The following is a 25,527-nucleotide window of genomic DNA, read 5'->3' as shown; positions in this document are numbered from 1 at the left end:
GAGTTTCATCCCGTGCGGCTTGAAGGACGGAATTTTGCTTGTTGCAAGAATCCCTCCATTGACGAGACGCAACGGAATGTCTGTCTATTTCTGCCTTCAACGTGATTTCAGCATCAGACAACTTCCATTTGGCAGTGTTGGCTGCCAAGCGTTGCTCATTGGCTTCTTTCCTAGCCTCGTCAGTGGCACGATTCATCTCGCCCCACCTTTCCCCCATGGATCGCCACTCCCGAAAAATTTCTTATCCAGTAGCCATTGTGTTGGCTAGGGACGAAGAATAATCCATGTAAATGTGGCGGGAGCGACCACGTTGAAAGGTCCGTTCCGCAGTAGGGACAAATTGATTGACAAATGTAGCACAAGTACCCGGATCTGTGAAACAGGATCCTTTCACGATATCCCAGTTAGGAATAAACATGTGGTCATCCTCCCCTGGATTGGGCTCCCCATAATAATCAACGTTCGGCGCTTGAGGACGCACAGGGGTGGAGGAAGAAAAATGAGGTGGTGATTGATGAGGCGTGTCGCGCGCCACTATTTATTCAACGCCCGATGGCGGACGTTGAGAACGCTATCCTTCTCTCTAACCTGTCAGAAATGGTGATGGAGAGATCAAAGATTGTGGTGGAGTTTGGTGCAGAGACTCGTGCGCCTTAGACGCCTCCACGTCCACAACTGAGTCCTACCCCTTGGAACTGGAAGCATCCTCAGTTCCATACAGATAGGCCAGAGGATCTTCAATTTCTAGTGAAGGAATGGGGGCCTCTTGATCTTTCTCGGGTGGTGGAGATGGTGATTTCTCATCCTCCGGTGATGGAGATGGTGGTTTCTCGTCTTCCGGTGGCGGAGACGGTGGTTTCTCCGATGATACAGCCCCACCAGTGGCGCCAGTTGGATCTACATATAACTAAACCACACTTAAGTATCAATTGAAGCATAGAATAAAAGATAAAGTCGCCATATCGACTTACCAGTCATTCCCTTTTTTTAGCAAGATTGACCCTTTGCTTCTTTGGACGATGGGTCCGACGTTTCTTCGTCGCCGACCCTCCCTCGGCATCCGTGTGGGTGGCTCCCACATCACTTGCCTGGGAGGATCGAAGACTCCTCTTCGGCTCCAATTCTGCCAACATGTGCGAGACAAATGAAATTTCAGGAGCAACGTCAGTGTCTTCTTCTTCGTGGGATGACGATTCGTCACTCGAAGAAATAATGACAATCACCCCATCAGAAGTAAGAACATTGAGCAAATGAGGGTTAAAGATATACGCACCTTTTTTGAAGATAGATTCCGAAGCTATCGGTTCAGCGAGCACTTTGGAATGGAAAAGAAATTGGTTTCGTGTCCTCTCCAAGACATGAACTTCCTTCGCATCACGGATGCGTTTTCCAGGACAACCCCTGTTGTCAAAAAGGACATTCAACATAGTCCCTTCACCTGAAAAACACATAACAAATTATATCAGTACGAAGTTTTACGCGAAACGAAAGTTGACAAAAGGAATAAAACTTACGTTCATTCAAACCCATGAAGACAGGCACCAAATCTGGATACGGCCACAGGCGGCTCATACCCGCCCATACTAAGGCCTCCTTCGGCATGGCCCGTATTGGAGACGGTTCCGACATCAAAACGCGGAACCACTTCTGGCCCTCGTGAGGAGCTGTAACGACTTCCGGAAGTGCCTCATTGGTTGGACGACGAACCATAGAATCTGGAACGACATCTTCCGAAATCCAAAAAAACTTGTTTCGCCAGTCTTCAGCACCACCGATAGGTCCAGTTCCGATAATCCTTTGGAATATCGGATTGCATTTGAACCATCCGTCGCGGTTGACCAACCGGTAGAACACCGGGAACCGACTAATTCGGGGCAACATCCCCTTCGCCTTGCACACAAATTCGAAGTGTCGAATTCGTGTAAGTGCAAGAGGATGTAACTGGGAAAGATGGACCCCATAAGCGCTGAGCACCTTCATGAGGAACTTGGTTATCGGAAACCGAAGATTCCCATGGGCGAAAAAGTTGGCGTAGAATGCCATCTTGCCAGCAGGAGGCATACTTGCAACGGACCCGGCACCAGGGAACTCTGGTTCCCATTCCAATGAAATACCGTAGGTATGGAGTAGTGTTTCATACTCAGATATATCCCAGGTGATCTCCCCAGTATCGATGGTTGGTGTCAAAGATCTTGCATCACTAGCCATCTGTAACATTTCGGGTTTCCTTTTTTCTATATTCTTGTAATTATACCCGACCCGTTTAAGGGTTCGGGTCACTCATTTAATAAAACCAACACATTTATTGAGTATTTTTATTGTTTTAGTTTTATTATTTAATAGTTTAAATATTCAAACTTACAAGAACTTGACAATTTCCACCCAAACTCAAACTACAACCCATTCTCGTTTCCATCTATAAACTCTGGGGACCTAATATGTATATTCTGATATTAAAATAGTATATTTAAAAATAACCCTAACCCACCCCCTAGTCCGACCAGCTGATCCAAACCCTAAAAACCCGACCCGCGCACCCCAATGTCTTCAAAACTTTCAATTCCCGCTCAACTAATCAAATCAAATATGGAATATAGCATATCCGGTCGTATAATCCGTTAACCGACATCCAGTTTTAGTAAACACACGTTAATTCGTTCATAATTTGATCAATTAACCATTTTAAACCAAAACGAACCCTAATTTGGGATCTTATATAATCCCTTTGTATTATATCAATTAATCTTGTAAAAACCTCTTTCTCCACATCGCCAACGATTCCCATAAACTCAGTTCAATATATACGATCATCCCGTCACCTAATTTACGCTTCTTCTGGCCGCGGCTAGCTTGATCAATTACACTATCTTAACTGCCGTTCTAATCCAATTAAAAGGTATGTCTAGAATCGCGATTGTTCATAGATAAATAGCCCCAACCTTGTTTAATCAAACATGGATCAGATTGCCCAATTGGATAATCTAGGGTTCTTATGCTCTTTTAATTGTGTTCTTATGTTTCGTTTCTGTTATGTTAACAAATGGGTAATCTGGCTCAGTTGGTTGGTCACCCACATAACCATAGCTGGGTCGCGGGTTCGAACCCGACCCATCCCATTGTTAACATTTTTTTTTCTTCTTTTCTTCTTCCTTTGTTACTTTATTTCTTTTAACATTTATTTTTAAATATCTACTCAATTAAACATTATAAACCGAGACTTTGAGCCATTTTTACGTCATCTTAAAACCAATTTTGGGTTTTTAACTTTTATTATTACTATTAATATTTATTATTACAAGTATTATTAATATCACTTATAAATAATTATCATTATTATCATTTTTGTTATTATTATTATTAAGGATAACAACAACAACAACAACAACAATAACCCTTGTAATTAATAATATTTTAATCATACTCAACCATATCGAATCTTAAAACCCGTCATAAATCTTAGTATTTCGCTATGATTTTATCGAATTCTTGTTATCATCAACAACTAGAAATATTTGTCGGTGAACCTCGAGGAGTTTGACCGCTTTCATCCTAGTTCTTTTTCTTATTATCTCTCCCCACTTAGTCCACTCATTAAAGATAAGTAAATTCACATCCCCCTTTTTACCGCTTTACAATTTTGGGGGCGTTATGCGTTCATAACCAAATTTATTATTGATTTACACTACAATTCCGTTATATGCATAATTGTAATTTCTCGATTAGTTGTTATGTGCGAATGTGATTATGTGTTTATTTTATGTTGGTTGGTACCACATCCTCATCCTTATCCTCATCCTCATTAGTATGATCATACGCCGTCAAAGTAAACCGTTATCATTGCGATTCGGTTGAAAAGACATCTTTTATTTATTGTTATACTAGTTGTAGTGATTTACAATTATCGCATGAAATTATCTTTTATTATCATATATACTCAAAAACTGTGATTTACTTGCTCAACTTTACGTTGACAAAAATATATATTTTCACGCATGACGCAGGTAGCATTATCGGATAAGTCAAGTATTGGAAGTTAGATGAGACCTTAGGTTGCTTTGATGATTGAAGAAAACATTTATTTTAAGTTATTTATGTTTTGAATATTTAATTGTAACGGTATTTCTTTTGAGACAAATGTTTGTGTTTTGAACGTTGATATATGAATGAATAATTTAGATATTGACACGTGTATTTTACTTAGTGTCTCCTGAGCTATGATACAATCAATGTCACACCCCGGCAAGTTCCGTCGTAGGTTGGGGTGTGACAGATTGGTATCAGAGCCGAAGGCTATAAGATAGGTGGTTAGACGTAACGACCTAGTAGCATGCTTAGGGTCCCTATAGGTGTTCTCATACGTGCACCCTACTTGTTTATATTTTTGTACATAGTTTAGCATATTTAAATTGTTTATCATATACAATTGTACACAAAAGCACACACTTAATCCAAGGTTATGCCTCACCCTCCAAAATTATTTTTTTAACTCTAAGACGATTTTTTTTATCGGGAAATTCCTTAGGAAATCCCACCTTTTTGCTCTGCTCTCCTTGAGGGTGATTCGTGGGACGGATATGTAGTAACTGGAAGAGGGCCGCACTTTTTTATCTAACCCTTGACACCATGGATTGCGAGCCTAAGGAAGTGCAATGCGCATAATTCTCAATCAACCGCGAGACCTGGTTGCCTTCTTGGAGTGTCGGTAAGGGTGTGGAACTTATTAGGCCAAAGTATATCACACCAAACGTACCCGAATCTGCTACCCTCATTGTATCAACGTGGTTATGTGACGATCACATCCTTAAATTTATAACCGAATTCACGGTGATTCGTGGCTAAACTCGGTTTTTCCGTATTGTGTTTTGTTGATCGAATGGATGAAATATGTACAATGGGGTGGTTCCCGAACTACTTCAACCATTTACCTCAACACCCCCTCAAGTTCGATTTTCGATTGATTTTGTTTATTTGGTGTTCGATATTTTTCATTTGTTGGAAGGACCCATGATGGTTCATGAAGCCCTAACCGACAGATGAACCCATGTATTTTAATTCAAGTTATATTGTTATATATATATATATATATATATTTTTTTTTTTTTTTTCTCAAAATGTTAAAGATGATAAAATGTTATATAATCAAGTCTCGTAAGTAATGAAATTCTTAACCTCAAACACAATCCCAACCTTAATGCACGATTTCTATATTTCATCAATTATTTATACTTGCTACATTCACCCGAGTCTTACGAACTTTACACATTTTTCCCTTGCAGTATGTCTTCTCGCCTCCTCAACCGTAACCATCGCACCGGCAACTCTGGCCGCAGCATGTCAACCCGCATTGCTAAGGGCATCGTAGAAGCCCTCCCAACAATCATTTCTCAATTGCAAACTATGAATGCTTCTTCATCATCCACAACTCTGAACCCAATTGCTTACCCTCTCAAACAATTCAAGAGTGCCAACCCGCCCGAATACTTCGGTATCGACGGTGCTACCGTTCTCCTCTAATAGTTCGAAGTAATGGAGAGCATATTCCTCCATTGTGAATGTCCACAGGACAAGATAAACACTTACGCCTCGAGCATGCTCAAGAAGAATACCCTCAATTGGTGGAACGGTAAGAAGCGCACGCTTGGCGCCGAGGTTGCCATGGGATAACCTCAAGAAACTCATGCTCAAGAAGTTTTGCCCGAAACATGAGCTTCGGAAGTTGGAAGAGGAGTTTTGGAATTTGAAACCAGAAAGTGGAAATGACGCCATCTACAACGATCGTTTCCATGAACCGAGCCTTCTCATCCCTCACATGGTCACTCCCCTTGAACGTGCAATCGATAAGTACATCTCGGGTTTGCCTATGCAAATCCAAGATTCCGTCCTAAGTCGTGACCCTCAAACCCTCCATGATGCCATCACCCTAGCTGGTACCCTCACCGAGAACCATGTTAAGGTTGGGACCTTGACGCGGAAGAATTCCAAGAAGCTTAATGATAAGCCCACACCTGAGCCCACTAAGGAATCCATGCCCGAATCCTCTATGCCCAAATCCTCCAAGAATAACAACCACAACAACTCATCTCACTACCGCAACAACAAGAGAAAACCCAACTCCCAAATTTATATCTTAGCCTAACCACAAGCCCAACAAGCCCCTCCAAACAAGAATCCCTACATCAGCCCACAACCGTATTGCAATACTTGCCAACGCCACCACCCGGCCCAAGCCACTTGTCGAGTGTGCACCAATTGCCACCGATTCGGCCACCTTACCCAATATTGTCGAGAAGCATCTCGTGTGCAAGCCGCTCCACCGCGGTTCACACCATCAAACCAACCCAACCGAGCCATCCCTTGTGCTCCAACCATTAACCCTGCAAGGGCTTGCTACAACTGAGGTGACCCAAATCACCTTCGCAATGCGTGTCCTCGACTCGCCCAAGTTCACCAAGCCTATGTTGCACCACAACCGTACTACACCTCCCAAGCCAATCAAGTGCAAACTTATCAATCCCAAGTACCCCAACTCATGGCTCCTCCAACTCTTCAAGCTCAGCCCATGGTCATGCAAGCCTATCAAGCTCCAACACCCCAAGCTTCCACCTCTCAAGCCCAAGCACCTTGAGGAACTCAAGGCCAAGCTTTCACCATCAACGTTCATCAAGCCCGAAACTCAAATGATGTGGTGAACGGTACGTTTCTAGTCAATAAGCATCATGCCTCGGTATTATTTGATTCGGGAGTTGATATGAGCTTTATTTCCTTTCATTTTGAATACATACTTTATGTGCCCCGTAGTAAATTATCTAAGCCCTTTACGGTAGAGATAGCAAACGGTAGTTCGATCACTATTGACTCCGTCATTCGAAATTGCACGATTACTCTCAATTGACAAAAGTTCTCTATCGACCTTATTCCTATGAAAATGGGAAGCTTCGACATTATCATTGGTATGGATTGGCTCTCTCTCCACCATGCCTAAAACATATGTTTTGAGAAACTTATTCGAATCCCCATCGATGGGGGCGTGATTCTAAACGTTTGCGGAGAAAGACCCTTCTCAAAGCTAAACCTCATGTCATGCCTCGAAGCTCGACGTTACTTACGCAAGAAGTATGTCGCCTTATTAGCCCATTCACCTCGAAATCCGACGAAGAGAAGAAACTTTTGGACATCCCATTGTCCGCGACTTCCCCGAAGACGTTTCCGGACTCCCTCCCATTCGCCAAGTGGTGTTCCGTATTGATCTTGTACCCCGAGAAAACCCCGTAGCCAAGGCACCTTACCGTCTCACGCCTTCCGAAATGCAAGAACTCTCCAACCAAATTCAAGAACTCACGGAAAAGGGTTTCATTCGCCCGAGTTCGTCTCCATGGGGCGCACCCGTCTTGTTTGTTAAGAAGAAAGACGATACTCTTCGTATGTGTATCGATTATCGTGAGCTCAACAAGCTTACTATCAAAAACCGTTATCCCTTTCCGCGTATCGATGATCTCTTCAATCAACTCCAAGGAGCCGCATGTTTCTCTAATATTGATCTCCGTTCGAGTTATCACCAACTCCGTGTCCACGAAGATGACATACCCAAGACCGCCTTCCGTACTCGCTATGGCCACTTTGAGTTCCGAGTTATGCCTTTTGGGTTGACTAATGCTCTTGCCGTTTTCATAGACCTTATGAATCGTGTTTGTAAACCCTACCTAGACAAGTTTGTGATTGTTTTCATCGACGATATCTTGATATACTCTAAATCCGAAACCGAGCACAAAGACCATTTGCGCGCCATTCTTGACTTGTTACGAAAGGAACAACTTTACGCCAAGTTCTCGAAATGTGAATTTTGGCTATAACAAGTTCAATTCTTGGGCCACATCGTTAATGAAAAGGGTATTCACGTTGATCCCGCTAAAATTGAGGCCGGATGACCCTGTCTCTCCAACGGAGGTTCGTTTATTTCTGGGTTTAGCGGGGTATTACCGTCGCTTTATCCACAACTTTTCGAAGATTGCTTCACCCCTTACCACACTAACCCATAAAGGGAAAGTTTACGAATGGGGTTCCGATCAAGAGGAAGCGTTTCAAACTCTTAAGGACATGCTTTGCAATGCTCCAATCCTTGCTCATCCCGAGGGCAACTACGATTTTGTTGTCTTTTGTGACGCTTCTATCCAAGGTCTGTTCTTATGCAACGAGACAAGGTCATTGTTTATGCTTCGCGTCAACTTAAGGTACACGAGAAAAATTACACGACGCACGACCTCGAACTTGGTGCGGTCGTGTTCGCCTTGAAAATTTGGAGACACTACCTTTACGGCACGAAATGTGTGGTCTCCACCGACCATAAAAGTTTACAACACATTTTCGACCAAAAGGACCTCAATATGAGACAAAGACGATTGGCCCAATTGTTAAGCGATTATGATTGCGAAATTCGCTACTACCCCGGGAAAGCGAATGTCGTGGCCGATGCTCTTAGTCATAAGTGTCATGTTAAATTCGTCTTGCTCCATTGTGTCACCATCCAATCTGACCTACAATACAGCATCTTCGACGCACAACACTTCTCCGCCACCGAGGGTAACTTACACGACGAGATGTCGTGTGGCGCCGAACCCCAACTTGAAACCAAACGTAATGGCTTACTCTATTATTTGGACCGTTTATGGGTTCCCGATCGTGACGGTCTTCGCATATTCATCCTCGATGAAGCTCATAAGCTCTATTCACCCCGGTGCGGATAAAATGTATGTCTATCTTCGTACCATGTTTTGGTGGCCGGTAATGAAGAAAGATATCACAGTATATGTATCTAATTGCCTCACTTGCTCTAAGGTTAAAGTCGAACATCAAAAGCCATTTGGTTTGTTCGAGCTACCTCTTATCCCCGTTTGGAAATGGGAAGACATAGCCATGGATTTCGTTACCAAACTCCCCACTACTCAAAGTCGCAATAATAGTATTTGGGTGATTGTTGATCGTTTGACCAAGTCAGCTCACTTCATACCGTTCCGAGAAAAGTCCTCCGTAAGCGAATTAGCCCGACCCTATGTCAAGAACATCATTTGCCGCCATGGAACGTCGTTGACCATTATCTCCGATCGTGATGGTCGGTTTACCTCTCATTTATGGAGATCGTTGCAAACTGCCTTGGGTACCCGTATTGATCTGAGCACCACTTATCACCCGCAAACCGATTGTCAATCCGAGAGAACGATCCAAACTCTCGAAGATATGCTCCGCTCTTGCATACTAGACTTTGGTGGAAATTGGGATACTCACTTACCACTTGTAGAGTTTTTCTACAATAATAGTTTTCACACTAGTATTGGCATGACACCCTTTGAAACTCTCTATGGCCGAAAATGTCGTTCCCTGATTTGTTGGAACGAGGTTGGTGAATCGCAAATCACCGGTCCTGAGCTTGTTCAAGAAACTTCCGATCGAATCGCTCTTATTCGTCAAAATCTTCTCGGCGCTTGTAGCCGTCAAAAGAGCTACGCCGATAAGCGTTGTAAACCTCTCGAGTTCAATGTTGGTGACCAAGTTCTCCTTAAAGTATCTCCTTGGAAAGGGGTAGTTCATTTTAGCAAAAGAAACAAATTATCTCCTCGTTTTGTTGGCCCGTTTGAGATCGTTGAAAGGATTGGTAAAGTTGCGAATCGTCTCAATCTCCCCGAAGAGCTCTCCAATGTGCATCCAGCTTTTCATGTTTCTAATCTCAAGAAGTGCTTAGCCGAGGGGAACCTCCACGTACCCCTCAATGAAGTACAAATTGATGAATCTATGCGTGTTATCGAGAAACCCGTTGAAATCGTGGATCATTGGACAAAGAGACCAAGCTTAGTCATATTCCGCTTGCCAAAGTTCGTTGGGAATCTAAACGTGGTCCCGAGTTCACTTGGGAACGTAAAGATCAAATGGAGTCCAAGTACCCGCACCTCTTCGTTATGGCTTGATTCCTAATTTCGGGACGAAATTTCCTAAAGTAGTGAATGCTGTAACATTTCGAGTTTTCTTTTTTTTATATTCGTGTAATTATACCCGACCCGTTTAAGGGTTCAGGTCACTCATTTAATAAAGCCGACACATTTATTGAGTATTTTTATTGTTTTAGTTTTATTATTTAATAGTTTAAATATTCAAACTTACAAGAATTTGGAAATTTCCACCCAAACTCAAACTACAACCCATTCTCGTTTCCATCTATAAACTCCGGAGACCTAATATGTAAATTCTGATATTAAAATAGTATATTTAAAAATAACCCTAACCCACCCCCTGGTCCGACCAGCTGATCCAAACCCCAAAAACCCGACCCGCGCACCCCAATGTTTTCAAAACTTTCAATTCCCGCTCAATTGATCAAATAAAATATGGAATATAGCATATTCGGTCGTATAATCCGTTAACCGACATCCAATTTTAGTAAACACGCGTTAATTAGATCATAATTTGATCAATTAACCATTTTAACCTAATTTGGGATCTTATATAATCCCTTCGTATTATATCAATTAATCTTACAGAAACCTCTTTCTCCACATCGCCAATGATTCCCCTAAACTCAATTCAATATATACAATCATCTCGTCACCTAATTTACGCTTCTTCTGGCCGTGGCTAGCTTGATCAATTACACTATGTTAACTGCCGTTCTAATCCAATTAAAAGGTATGTCTAGAATCGCGATTGTTCATAGATCAATAGCCCCAACCTTGTTTAATCAAACATGGATCATATTACCCAATTGGATAATCTAGGGTTCTTATGCTCTTTTAATTGTGTTCTTATGTTTTCGTTTCTGTTATGTTAATAAATGGGTAATTTGGCTCAGTTGGTTGGTCACCCACATAACCATGGCTGGGTCGCGGGTTCGAACCCGACCCAGCCCGTTTTTAACTTTTTTTTTCTTTTTTTCTTCTTTTCTTCTTTCTTTGTTACTTTATTTCTTTTAACATTTATTTTTAAATATCTACTCAATTAAACATTATAAACCGAGACTTTGAGCCATTTTTCTGTCATCTTAAAACCGATTTGGGTTTTGTTAACTTTTATTATTACTATTAATATTTATTGTTACAAGTATTATTAATATCACTTATAAATTATTATCATTATTATTATCACAATTATTATTATTATTATTATTATTATTATTATTATTATTAATAAGGATAACAACAACAATAATAACCCTTGTAATTAACGAAAATGTACCTAATAATATTTTAATCATAAACAACCTTATCGAATCTTAAAACCCGTCATAAATCTTAGTATTTCGCTATGATTTTATCTAATTCTTGTTATCATCAACAACTAGAAATATTTGTCGGTGAACCTCGAGGAGTTTGACCGCTTTCATCCTAAAGTTCTTATTATCTCTCCCCACTTAGTCCACTCATTAAAGGTAAGTAAATTCACATCCCCTTTTTACCGCTTTACAATTTTGGGGGCATTATGCGTTCACAACCAAAATTATTATTGATTTACACTACAATTCTGTTATATGCATAATTGTAATTGCTCGATTAGTTGTTATGTGCGAATGTGACTATGTGTTTATTTTATGTTGGTTGTTACCTCATCCTCATCCTCATCCTCATTATTATGATCAGACGCCGACAAAGTAAACTGTTATTATTGCGATTCGGTTGAAAAGACAACTTTTATTTATTGTTATACTAGTTGTAGTGATTTACAATTATCGCATGGAATTGTCTTTTATTATAATATATACTCAAAAACTGTGATTTACTTTCTCAACTTTACGTTGACAAAAATATATTTTTTCACACATTACGCATGTAGCTTTATCGGATGAGTCAAGTATTGGAAGTTAGATGAGACCTTAGGTTGCTTTGATGATTAAAGAAAACATTTATTTTAAGTTATTTATGTTTTGAATATTTAATTGTAACGGTATTTCTTTTGAGACAAATGTGTGTGTTTTTGAACGTTGATATATGAATGAATAATTTAGATATTGACACGTGTATTTTACTTAGTGTCTCCTGAGCTATGATACAATCAATGTCGCGCCCCGTCATGTTCCGCCGTAGGTTTTGGTGTGACACCATCGGTCCAACAGTGAACGAGAAACATCGAGCAATCTTGAACAGAATTAGCAGATTAATTGGAAGAAAACGCAGAAGAGATATTGAAATCAAAGACGATAAAACTTCGAAAAGAATATAACATCCACTATTTATACTCATCGCAATTAATGCGATGGGATACGAACAGTGGAGAGAGAAAGACGTCGTCCACTCAGCAGACGCCACGTCACGCGGGAAATTCGAAAAAGTGAAAAAGGTGTACAGTCGGGTACAGTGACACCCGGCATAAACGTCTCGTCACCTGTTCACGCGCTTGCGAGTTATCAAATTGTCCTTTTCATGGTTATCCACACCACAACAAAAGATATTTCTACCAAAAACTCCAAAATTCAAAAAATCCCCAAATATATCTAAAGTCCAAAATTTCACCCGCATAAAAATTTACATGGAAGAAACAATTGAATGGGGGACTTATAGAGGTAGGGTACCAAAAAGACCCAAATACCCTTAAGTACCACCCGCGGGTCAGAGGGAAGCCCCTCATATGCCACCCGCGGGACATATGGATCACTCGCATAACTTACTAAAGGAGGAACAACGTTACGTCTTAAGGACCATGCGTGGAAGCATCCAGGCACCCTCAAAAGTCATCCGCAGGGTAACATATCCACCCGCTAAGATGACCGGAAGGCAGTGCCACAGGACAGCTGTAATTAACTAATTACCTTCTAGAAGATTTACTAAGATCCTTTCTTGGAGAATACGTGACCCATCAACCAATGAATGGAGGACAGCTGGCCAGGATGTTATAACCGTGCACATGGCTAGATATATTTCGTCCTATCATAGAGATACGCGTGTCCAGATTGTTATAACCATGCACATGCAACGTTTAGTCCAACCTATCACACGAGGACACATGTCCAGGCGGTTATGAGAGATCTTCTAGAACGGGACAGCTGGCCCAATCATATTCCCACACTCTTCGGCTATAAATACTTCACAATCCCCATGAGGTATATCATTCACTCCCCACGATCTACTAAAAATACTTAAGTACTTTCTCTCCTTTAGAACTGTACTTATTCTCACGCTGAAGGGTGGTTACAGGAAGACCCCCCCTCTTGTCCTTCCCGTAACGAGCTCACGGTGCTTGTTTTGCAGGTTTCTGTCATTGGACTTCCGGAGGTTGTGCTCATATCGTAGTTGGTTGTTGTTTGTGTCCTACCCTGTGGACCTATGTTGCACGGGAACTGGTACGGGAACTGGAAACGGCAAAACTCAAAAAATCAAGAAACGGGTACAGCACGGGTACGACAATAAATACATATAAAATATATATATATATATATATATACATAGGTAATTAAAAACTAGTAACAAATAAATAAATATATAATTTTATTTATATATAATGTCTTTTAAACATTTTATGTATAAATTTATAAATTAAGGACCAAATGTAAGCTAGTCTAGATAGTGAGGGTTAAATGTTAAAATGCATAACCTAATTTAATACTATTTATGCAAAACTAAACAAAGTTTAGGGACTAAATGTAAACAATTGAAATATCAAGGGGGTTTATTGTTTAAACCTAACCCTACTTTCATAAGCAGACGCCTTCTTCTTCTTCCTCCATCTTCTTCTTCTTCTTCTTCTTCTTCTTCTTCCTTCATCCTCTTCATCCATTTTCCGGCGCCGGAATACTGTATGTGGCGCCGGAATTCATAAGATACGGTCTGGAAACACCCTTTAACTTCCGGAAGCGTTTAATAATGGTCCTTTACGTTCCAGAAACGTTTCGAAGTATGATTTGAATTTTGGAAACGGTCAACGACCGTCCCCCATATCCCGGAATCGGTCAAGATACGTTTCCAGCCGTCCCCGGTCGCGTTTCCGTCCCCGGAGAGTTTCCGGGACGTGGTACGGCACTCCGGCGGCGTTTCCGTGCAACAGATTTGTGGACTCATTAGATCCAAGACCCGTTAAGGGGATCGGATCGATGTTTCTTCAAATTCACTTGAACCTCTATAATCATTTTTGTCACCAAACACCAAATAGAATTAAAGTATTAAAATGGTTTGCAACAAATTTTACGTTTTGTACAAAATGTTGCTTGATAAATAAAATAAGACTAATTCCAACGGGACATCAGATGGTGATTCCGGAGTGGGTTCTTTAAACTTTTTTTTTCTTTGCAATGGCTAACTAGTTTTGTGTGTGAGTATATATAATTACTAGCTTTAGAGCCCATGTAACACACGGGATGATATAAATAATTAAGTTACAAATAAAGTAATACATAATCTATATAGAAAAATGTATTACATCTATGCTTATATCATTATACATAAATTGATTTTATTTATATCACAAAATGATTTCTTCCAAAAAAATGAACTTAATAAAAAACATAATGCACGTGAAAAACATACCCAAGAACATTCCGTTTATTGAAAATTTATTCTCAGTATCATGTACGTATAATTTAAAGAAATTTGGTTATGAACCAATTTCATAGAATACTTCACATATAATAATAGTTTTGAGCTACACCATAAAAAAGATTTTGATAAGTGTGAGAGGCTTCTCGACTTTCAATTGACAAAAAAAATAACAACATGTTAACCCGTTCAATATTGTGAATGTTTTGTTTCAGCATAATTTTGTACAACATGCTTCACATATAACATTTTGATCACTATCCAAGAAAAAATCAATCATGACACAGATGTTTCTAATTTGATAAAAGTTAGAAGTATTGATAGGCCTAGAGGTGGAATATCATAAGTGGTTGTCATTTTTTCTTAAATTTTAATAGTCATGTAAAAAATACTGAATGTACAAAATCCTGAATCTTTTGACTATTTTCAAAAATGTCATTAAATATAAATTTGAAACCCAATCACATTTAAAATTCTAACTTTCATTTGTTTTACACTTTGAACCCGTAACAAGTTTGATGATAAATCTATTTACATTTTCAGACTTTTAAAAATATTCAGATTACCCATTTTTTACGCGTAACAAGTTTGAGCCATATTTAGTTAATTTGTCCAAAATGAACTATTTATCAACTTTTAACCCGTAACATTCAAATTTAAGTTTCACAAAAAACCCGAAGCAATCATTTATAAAAAAATCCCAAGAAACTATATATGATAAACTTTATTATATTTGAAAGTGATTGGTATATACTATCCTTACAATTTAACACATATATGTATAGTTTACTAAATTAACCAAAAAAATAAATAGATAAATTTAAATCATATATTTATAATTTATAAATTTATATGACAACTAGATTTAATCCCCCCTTATTACGTGGTTGTTTTACATTATTCGATTCCAATATTAATAAAAAATTTTGGATTTTAATTTATTTATTGTGATGAAAGGGTTCATATATATATATATATATATATATATATATATATATATATATATATATATATATATATATATATATATATATATATATATATATATATATATATATATATATATATATGAGATTTTGTCACCCGGTTTAAAAGTTATCCGGGTTTGGTGAGACCAATGACCTGTTTATTTTTTTTTTACTATAAATTGTTTTTTAATTATACATAATATCACTTTAAAAAAATCAAATTTTATTTTTTAGTTTATTCTTATTTTATAGTATTTTCATATCAAATATTTGGTGAGATTAATTTTTAATTTAATTAGATGTTATAATCTGTTTATGGGCTATCTAGGTTTGGTGAGATCCATACCCGTGAATTCGTGTCAAATGAATGGGAAATCTCAATTTATAAATATAACAATCTGGTGGATTGATAGAATGTAGGAGCAATCAGAGAGTTTTTAAAGGTTTCAGTTATATATATATATATATATATATGTATGTATATATATATATATATATATATATATATAAGGTTTAATAATTAAAAGAATTGTTTCGTAAAATGAAAGCTTATTAAAGTTTTTTTATTTACAATCGTCAACAATATACATAATATAATATGTTGATGATAACATTTAAAATTATATTCTTTTCACAAACACAGTTTGTTATTGATTTTTGGATTTCACCAAGTATGTTGTGAAATATATTCTAACAACGTATATTAGTATAATATGTAAATACTTATTTTAATTTTTTTTAAAATGTATAGATATAACATAAATAGAGTTTAAAGGAAAATGAATAATTTAATCAATTTTTATATATAATATAAATAAATTGTAAAAGGAAAGTAAATAATTGTAAATACATATATTATTTTTGGAGGGAAAAAAACTATAAGGATTAACCACAAAGTGACACATGTCCACAATTATTTTACTTTATTAGAATAGATAGATATACAAAAAAACAATAGATAAATAGATTTATTTATAAAAAAAAGTGGATCAACTTTTAAGCATATAATTATAAGTTAATGATAAATAAAATACTTTATAAATTGAAAGCATATTGGTGTTTTTTTTTGTTTACAATATACATAATATAATATGTTAATGATAACATTTAAAATTATATTCTTTTCAATATTTAATAAACATAGTTTGTTATTGGTTTTTGAATTCCACGAAGTATGTTATGAAATATATTCTTACAATGTATATTAGTATAATATGTAAATATTTATTCGTATAAAAGTATATAGATATAATATAAATAGATTTTAAAGAAAAGTAAATAATTTAATTAGATATAATATAAATTAAGTGTAAAAGGAAAGTGAATAATTATTGATTTATACCATATATTAGTTTGAAGGGGAAAAATTGTGAGGATTAACCACAAACTGACACATGTCTACAATTATTTTACTTTATTAGAATAAGTAGATTTTTAAAGCCAATTGCTAATTTATTTAAAAAAGTAATCATAACAACCAAAAGTGTAATCAAATTAGTTTATATAATGATTGTTCTTTCACTTCTTTGTAGTTTTGATTTAGGTAATTCTTGTTGTTTGTAAATTTTGGTTTATGTGATGATTATATTGTAACTTTTAAAAGTTGATGTAGTGTTTAAATTTTTTTTCTTCAAATTTTCAAATTTCTCCTAATTTTACAACATTCAAACATATTATAACTAGACATATGTCTGCGCGATGCGGCCGTAAACAAAAAATCCTAGTAATCATGTAACAATTACGGATGTTCAAGGTTCGTTTGAAACCATAAAACGTTTAAACCAATCACCACTTTTGATTAGCAGGTTTCTGAATGTTCAAACCATAGTAAACAGTTCGGTTTACAATTTATACCAAAAATATGCCATATAAAACCGAACCGGGCTATAAACTTATTAATGAAGCTCGGTGCGTGAAACCAAACCATTAGTCACGGTTCAGTTTAAATTTTCGACGATTCAGTTTTGGTTTTCAATAACAAAAAATTAAACCAACGGTTTGTCTCACAGTTTAACTTAGAAACCGTGTAACATGCTAATTTTTTAAATTGAAAAATACTATTGTAATACCAAACCCAAATTAAAGACAATAAAATGCTCATTTTATTGGTGCAATTTAAAATATATATATATATATATATTAACGTATGAAAAGGTTACGCTTGTTGAAAAATCGTTGGTGGAAAGTTGGTTACAATTAAGATCAAAAGGAATATATGGGTAAAGATGAAGGCTCAAAGTTGTAACTATTTCTTAAATTTACAAAAGTTGAGTAAAGTTGAGAGGACAATATTATAACTATTTTCATGCATATTTTCTAATGCACAAGTTTGTTCCTATCTTACATGCTATCGGAGGTGTATGTTAAGCTTTACAAGTTGCAAATTACTTAAAAAGTAGGTGTCTTAATTTGCTCATATCTCATGTATTATATATAGTATATAGATATATATTATTAATAATAATACGAAATAAAAAAATAGTTTAGTTTAAAAAATAGTTTTATCAATTATAAAAATAAATTTAAATACAAGTGATAATCTAACTATCTATATAATTACCTACCATGAAATCCTACGTGTTGCTCTCAGGTTGTACCACCATATTTTAGAGCCACCAGATTGCTTGATTTATAAATGGAGGTTTCTCATGCATTTGACTCGAAATCACGGGTATGGATCTTACCAAACCCATATAGTCTTTAAATGAGTTATAACATCTCATTTATTTGTGAAACTCTTTCATAATCATACAATAATTTTCGCGGGTCATGGGTCTCACCAAACCCGGATAACCCTTAAACGGGTTATAACATCTCATTTATTTGTGAAATAACTCCTTAATCATCAAAGAATAATTTCCACGGGTTATGGGTCTTACCAAACCCTAATAGCTCTTAAATGGGTTATAAGATCTTATTTATTGATAAATACTTTAATCCTCAAACCTAATTTAATTTATCTTCTTTACATGTTCTCCATTGTGATCTATCATCTCCATCGCCGGTTAACTTCCGATACTACCCGTCATCGTCAACTACACCAACGTCCCCTTTTTCATTAGACAAATATTTGTGTTCATGTTTGTTCATTTAAAAAAATAACATGTTCGTGTTCGTGTATTTTTGTTCGCTAAAAAACTAAAAAACCTACACATCTCAATTGAAAATACCCAAACGCAAAAAAATATAATAACAAACTAATATATATATATATATTAAATTAAAACAAATCACGTTAAAAAATAAAATAAATCATCATAAAATAGCAAAACGATTAAAAACAAAAACTTAAATAAACTCTCGTAACACGTGAGGATAAAACTAGTGTATAAATATAAGGATCTTTAAGTATTTATACGGTTAAAGAGAACATGAGATTTTTTTTATAGGTGAGAAAACTTTTTTTGTCATATGATTAATCACGTATATGGTCTAAGTAACAGTACAAAAAAAAGAAGAAAAGTTTATCAACTAAGTGGTATATTAGACACAAGTCATCCTAATCAAAGGACTAAATTTGTAATTTATTTAAGTTTTTATTAACGCTTCACATGTTGCAATATAATATTTTGATTTTATTTTGATAATCTAAAGATGTGTTTTAAAATCTCAAATTCTAAATTAAATTTTGGACTTTCACATTTCATGTTTTGCATGACAATAAAATAATTTGTTTAGTACTTGAAGAAACATGGAATGGATCCGGGTCGGATCCATGCTCAAGTTCTCCGGTCTTCGAGATGAACGAACCACCGTCTTGATCTTCTTCTCCGGTTGCTCAGATCTGTCAAATAAAAGTGGGGGTGGAGGTGACTGCTAAGAGAATGAACTCTTGTTTACAGACACAAAAATATGTTGGAAGCCAAGGGTTCAAGAGAATGTCATTTCAATGAATGATAAAGGCTCCTTATATAGGGACTTCATGACTACCATCATGAACCCTAACCTTTATTGGGCCAGGCCCGGTTAGGGGTTACCTCCATAAACCCCCAGCCCAATGGGCCTAATAATAATAATAATAATAATAATAATAATGTAATAAACATAATACATTATGTAATATATAAAATGTCATACCGGGTTTGACGTACCCTACACCTACATTACTTTAATATAGTTTTCAGATTATTGAATATAACAGACCCATGTGTTATGAGTGGAATTATAATTTCTCATCAAACTATAATTAACTCTCAATTTTAGTAGGGCTGTCTTAGACTTTATACAGGCATGGTCACTACAAAAGCCTGATATATTTATAAGAAAAAGGTTATATATATAGTCTTAATTGGTGAATTTGGCTAAGAATGGCCGAAAAGAAACCAGTAAGGGCCCGAAACAGTCTGAACAAGTATATAACACATTAAACAATCTAATAAAGTTTGAGCCTAATAATGAAATATAACAATTATGGTCGATCTTTTGGGAATTTTTTTTATAGAAGGGTCATTTTTTAATACTCGTCTTGGGCACTTGAAATCTCAGAGGCGATCCTGATTTATAGTAGTTTATGATTCAGTTTTAACGGTTCTCTTAAATATGTTACATTTCTTAAAGACGTATGACACATTCTAATACGTTATATCTAGTTAATACAACATATTTTTATGTTCATTATGAAAATGTCGTCGCATCATATTAACATATTTACTGATGAACACACTATATGTTCACATGTAGTGCATTCTCTTATGAGTAAAACTTACTGTTAAGTTAATTACAAAACTATATTGCATAAAATTAAAAAACAAAAACTTATAACACACATTAAATTTAAAACCTTTAAAAAAGAAATCCAAACTTGTATCCTAAACATCCAAATGAAATGAAGTAATGAATGTCTTAAAATATACTCCTACATCTAAGACATTAAAACAAGCCAAATATTCTTTTCTCCAAAATTAAGGAAAACATTAATTAATTAATTAATAATATTAATTGCAGTAGTATTTGTATTTGTATTTGTATTTGTACACGTCGGCCGAGGGTGTGTCATTATTGATTATTTGCGGGTCACATGAAATTGGGTATTTATGGAATCTTCGTCGTCATCATCCTCAGTCACGACAAAACCCATCGATTGTGACCCGATCAACAAAATTCACGATTGCCTTGCCACACTGTACTGTACTGTACTGTACTGTAATTCCAACCCAATTTCACTTTAATCCAATCGATTTCACCTCGGTAATATCTTGCATGTACCACTGTACTTTCTTCGTCTTTATATAAACCCCACTTGATGATATTTCTTCACAAATAATAATAATAATAATAATAATAATCTCAATTGACTGCTCTAATCCAACATTCATTCAATCCCATTTCTGGGTTTCTAAATTTCATACCCAATTCAAATTGTTGACTCTTCGTGGTTGAATTCAGACGGTTTAAGCTTTCCAGGTACGATTTTTTACTTCAATTGGTACGATTTTGACTTCAATTTTTACAATTTTGAATTTGGGGTTTTTATTATTCAAGTTGTCAGCCATTAATTGTTCATAAAGATTGTAAATTTGGGTTCAATTCAATTGTTACGATTTTGAATTAGGGGTTTTTGTAATTCAAGTTATTCCGCCATTATTTGATAATAAAGCTTGTTAATTTTGTATCCAATTCTAGGGTTTTGATTGAACGTGACGATTCAGTTTTAGCTTTTTAACTTCAATTGCTACGATTTTGAATTGGGTTTTTTGTAATTCAAGTAATTCGGCCATTAATTGATCATAAAGCTTGTTAATTTGTCCAGGGTTTTGAGTAAAAATGACGATTGGAACGGTAAACCCGTGAAAGAAAAGCGATCAAGAAAGAACAAGCAACCAATGGTTGACGAGAAATCACCGTTATTACCCACCAAGAAATCTGAAGAAGCGGGTTTCGAAGAGTTCGATGGAGCTTCGTTTACCGGTGCAGTGTTTAATCTGTCTACAACAATCGTCGGTGCCGGGATTATGGCTTTACCTGCAACTATGAAAGTGTTGGGACTCATACCCGGAATCGCTTTAATTATCTTTATGACTTTCTTGACGAATGCCTCAATTGATCTTTTGATCCGGTTCAGTCGGGCCGGGAAGTCGGTTTCTTATGGCGGTGCGATGAATGATGCGTTTGGAAGCATCGGTAGAATATTGTTACAAGTTTGTGTGATGGTTAATAACATTGGTGTGCTTGTTGTCTACATGATTATTATCGGTATGAAACGGTTTTATTTCATTATAAAGTTTTAAACTTTTGATCATACAAGATCTCTATGGTTTTAATTTTGATTTGTATTATGTTGTTAAGGTGATGTTTTGTCTGGAACAACATCGGATGGTGTTCATCATGCCGGTGTGTTACAAGGCTGGTTCGGTGTGCACTGGTGGAACAGTCGGTTCTTTGTGCTTCTTGTAACTACCCTTGGGGTGTTTGCTCCGTTGGCGAGCTTAAAGCGGATCGGTTAGTGTTTTTTTGGGTTAAGTTATATGTTTTGTTTGTGAAATTATATGTTGAAAACTGAGTTGTGTTTTGTGCAGATTCGTTGAGTTATACGTCTGCGTTATCTGTAGCGCTTGCGGTCGTTTTCCTGGTGATTACTGCAGGAATTACGGTCTTTAAATTGGTAACTGGAAGTATTGCTATGCCTAAATTGTTTCCTGATGTCGTGGATTTTACATCCGCGTTTAATCTATTCACGGTTGTCCCGGTTCTTGTGACTGCTTACATTTGTCACTATAATGGTATGTAAACGTGCTAAACGGGTCATGTTTGCTGGTTGAACCCGAAAAATTTGACATGATTTCGTGGGTTGACACAAACATGTCCTGTTTAACCTGAAATTTGGTTTGATTTTATCTTTTTTGCATATTAATCCTCTTCAAGATTACAAATTTACGATAAAAATACTACTACACATATAAAATAATTACGTTTAAATTTTGGCATAAAATACCAAATGAGTTTAAGTTCTATGACATAAAACACATTCTTTAAGAAAAATAAATGGTTCAACCCGTGAACCTGACCCGTTTAGCTAAACGTGGTTGTGATTCAACCCAAAATTGGCCTGAACCCGTTTAGACTGAACCCAACTTTTAAGTAAGTTAAGAATTTGCTACATTTAAATGCTGATTTTATTTTTTCGCATTTTAATACTCTTTAAGCTTACAAATGTACGATGAATGTACAAATATGTATATAAAATAGTTACGTTTTAAATGCACACTTCTTGTTTTATCTTTTATATTTAAGTAACTAATAGTTTTGACATTAAAATGTTGATTTTATTTTTTTGCATATTAATACTCTTTTATTAAATATACAAATATGTACATAAGTTAATTACGTTTGAAATGCACATTTCTTGTTTTATCTTTTAAATTATGGCGTAAGTAACATATCAAATGAGTTTCAAGATATATGACATAAAAACAAATTTTTCAAGAAAATTATACGAGTCAACCCATAAGTCGACCGGAACATGACCCGTCTAGCTAAATGTGGTTGCATTTGACCTAAAATTGACGATAACTCGCTTAGACTAAACCCGGCTTTTAATTATTTTGTGAAATTAAATGAGCTTAAAATCTTGCAGTTCACTCGATTGATAACGAGCTTGAAGACAGTACTCAAATAAAAGCGGTTGTGAGAACATCACTTATCCTCTGTTCATCTGTTTACGTAATGACAAGCCTTTTTGGGTTTTTGTTATTCGGTGACGGGACAATGGACGATGTACTTGCAAACTTTGACAGAAATCTTGGAATCCCGTACAGCTCGTTGCTAAACGATGCTGTTCGTGTTAGTTACGCACTCCATTTGATGCTCGTTTTCCCCATCGTGTTCTTCCCGTTAAGACTCAATTTGGACGGGCTGCTTTTCCCTTACAAAGGCCCGTTAGTGTCAGATAATTTGCGGTTTGCATCCATTACCATCGGGCTCATCGGCGTCATCTTTTTGGGTGCTAATTTCATTCCGAGCATCTGGGATGCTTTTCAGTTTACCGGAGCGACCGCTGCAGTTTGTATCGGGTTTATTTTTCCATCTGCCATCACTCTTGGGTAAGTTGCATCATCTATTTTTTTTTTTTTCTAGAACAAAATATTGATATGATGATATTATTGGTTTATAAATATTAGGGATCGATATGGGATAGCGAGTAAGAAGGATAAGATCTTGTGTGTTTTCATGATTGTTCTTGCGGTTTTCTCGAATGTGGTGGCGGTTTATAGCGACGCATTGGCTTTGTTTAAGAAGAATGGGCCGACCACCGAGTGATGGGTTTGTTTGAAGCTTTGATGGAGGGATGAAATGCGTTTCTCGGGGCTAAGTTGTATAGAGGTGTGATTGGTGTTTTCGATTGTTGTCATCTTGTTTGATTTGTATTTGTTTTTGTATCGTGTGTTCAATCGAATGCACTTAGAAAACGGTTTCGTATTGTGAGCATTTACTTTTTTTAAGAATATATATATAAAAAATAGTCATTTACATAATTAGACAATTAGTTGTTTGAATTAGTTATATGTTTGTTGATTACCGTGGGGTTTTATGTCATGTAACTTTTCTTATATTTTAGTTGGTTCTTTTAACTGTTTATAAATTTTTGCTTAATAAAACACATGGAGTCAGTCTTAAGTTTTAACGTTTGAGACATTATCACTCATGTGTTTTGATCGTGTTTTATCTATTCGTTCTACTAAAAAAAAACCCAATAGTAAAAGTTTTGCTTCAGTTTACAAGGGTAAAAAATCGATAATAACCGTTTGGCTCACGGTTTACCTAAAAACCGTGAAATCCGAACTCTTTACCGTTTGAAATAAAAGAAAATGAAGATGAGATTCTAAATATTGTACTTATTAACTTAAACAAAAAGGGCATGTTACATGCTTATAAGTTATAAATAAGTATATAAAGTCCAATTATATACAACAATACATCATCAACCAAAAAAGCCATTCACCAATTTACATACATACACACAGCTAACATAAACAAACTATCATTTAAGGATTACCAGAGGTGGTCACAAAAGGCACAAATCTCTTATAATCCCTTCTTCTTCCAAGTGCACAACTATCAAGCACCCGCCCCAGAATCAACCGCGTGTTCTGCAAAGCCAGCTCTCTAGGCGAAACACCCGTCTCGGACGGGCTAGGTTGTGCAGCCATCATAGACCCCAAACCCATGGCCTGTTGCAATGGTCCACTACGAGCCTTGAAAGACGATTGAGGAAACAGCACCTTATCTTCATTCCCACTGAGCCCGTTCTCGTACGATGCCTGATCATGATTGTGGGTCCCGGTCATCGAGCTGCAACTTTGTAGAAGAGCTTCTAGTACACTGAGTGCCTCCCAACATAAAGTGCTTTCAACTAACTGGGAAACGATTGCGTACATATGCGGGCTTTGTGCAGCGTCCATTGGAGTATGTTGAAGCAAGGCTTTCATTATTAACAGAATAACCCGTTGATACTCAACAGGCCCGCGCTCCAGAAGCTTTAACAGATGCCCAAATGCTAAAGCCGAGTGCTTCGGTAGCCACTCGTTGCATAATAATGGTGACACGCAAGCAAGTAGGTTGTCAATTGATTTAATCTCACCTTGTGAATACGCCATGAAAACCGTCGCTAATTCATCTAACGAATTTGCACGACACCAGATCGCTAAGTTTGTTGACACGCCACATGCCTTTTGGTATTGGTGTAACAAGGGTGAAACGGGCCCAGCCACTGCTTCTTGGTTGAGCTGTAAACAGAGCCACGGGAGCAAGCCGGTGATGTGCATTAAGAGTCGTGTTTCCGGGTCCCCGAATATCGAGTCACACGAGTGGACTGTTATCCGTGAGAGGACCTCAATTGACACACCATGGCTCACGGTTGACATAAGTCCTTTCAGTACAAGTGGCTGCACCCCTTCAAAAGCTGGGACTTTGCCACTCGATGGTCCGGTGGGACCCGCGGTTTGTGATTCTTGGAAGTCGGTACGATCAAGCTCGTCTCGTGGCATGCTTGAGAGGAGGACGTTTTCGGTGGTTCGATCACGAAACGACAACCGCTCGATGACTCGAGAAAACAGCTC

The 25,527-nt window shown here is 36.7% G+C and overlaps 1 protein-coding gene and 1 pseudogene across 2 annotated transcripts; one reads left to right on the top strand and one right to left on the bottom strand.

The window, feature by feature from the left end:
* Positions 1-21,235: 21,235 nt before the first annotated feature.
* LOC143588656 (amino acid transporter AVT6A-like) lies at positions 21,236-23,784 on the top strand (annotated as a pseudogene). Its single transcript, XR_013145143.1, has 5 exons — positions 21,236-21,664; positions 21,758-21,910; positions 21,988-22,191; positions 23,046-23,511; positions 23,590-23,784. The product of XR_013145143.1 is annotated as an amino acid transporter AVT6A-like (transcript).
* Positions 23,785-24,287: 503 nt separating this feature from the next.
* Positions 24,288-25,518, bottom strand: LOC143588657 (uncharacterized). Its single transcript, XM_077069610.1, has one exon. It carries the CDS (start codon positions 25,453-25,455, stop codon positions 24,454-24,456), a length of 1,002 nt encoding a protein of 333 aa, XP_076925725.1. The 5' UTR covers positions 25,456-25,518; the 3' UTR covers positions 24,288-24,453.
* Between the last annotated feature and the right edge of the window lie 9 nt (positions 25,519-25,527).

The sequence above is a fragment of the Bidens hawaiensis genome, unplaced genomic scaffold (genome assembly GCF_021521415.1).
Source record: "Bidens hawaiensis isolate Kalapana, Puna unplaced genomic scaffold, B.hawaiensis_p1.1 tig00036674_1, whole genome shotgun sequence".
Taxonomy (NCBI): domain Eukaryota; kingdom Viridiplantae; phylum Streptophyta; class Magnoliopsida; order Asterales; family Asteraceae; genus Bidens; species Bidens hawaiensis.
The sequence above is the reverse complement of the archived record's forward strand: the minus strand, read 5'-3'. Positions and strand labels throughout refer to the sequence as shown.

Coding starts and splice junctions, on each gene's coding strand:
- LOC143588657 (XM_077069610.1), bottom strand. CDS start 25,455: ATGCCACGAGACGAGCTTGATCGTACCGACTTCCAAGAATCACAAACC.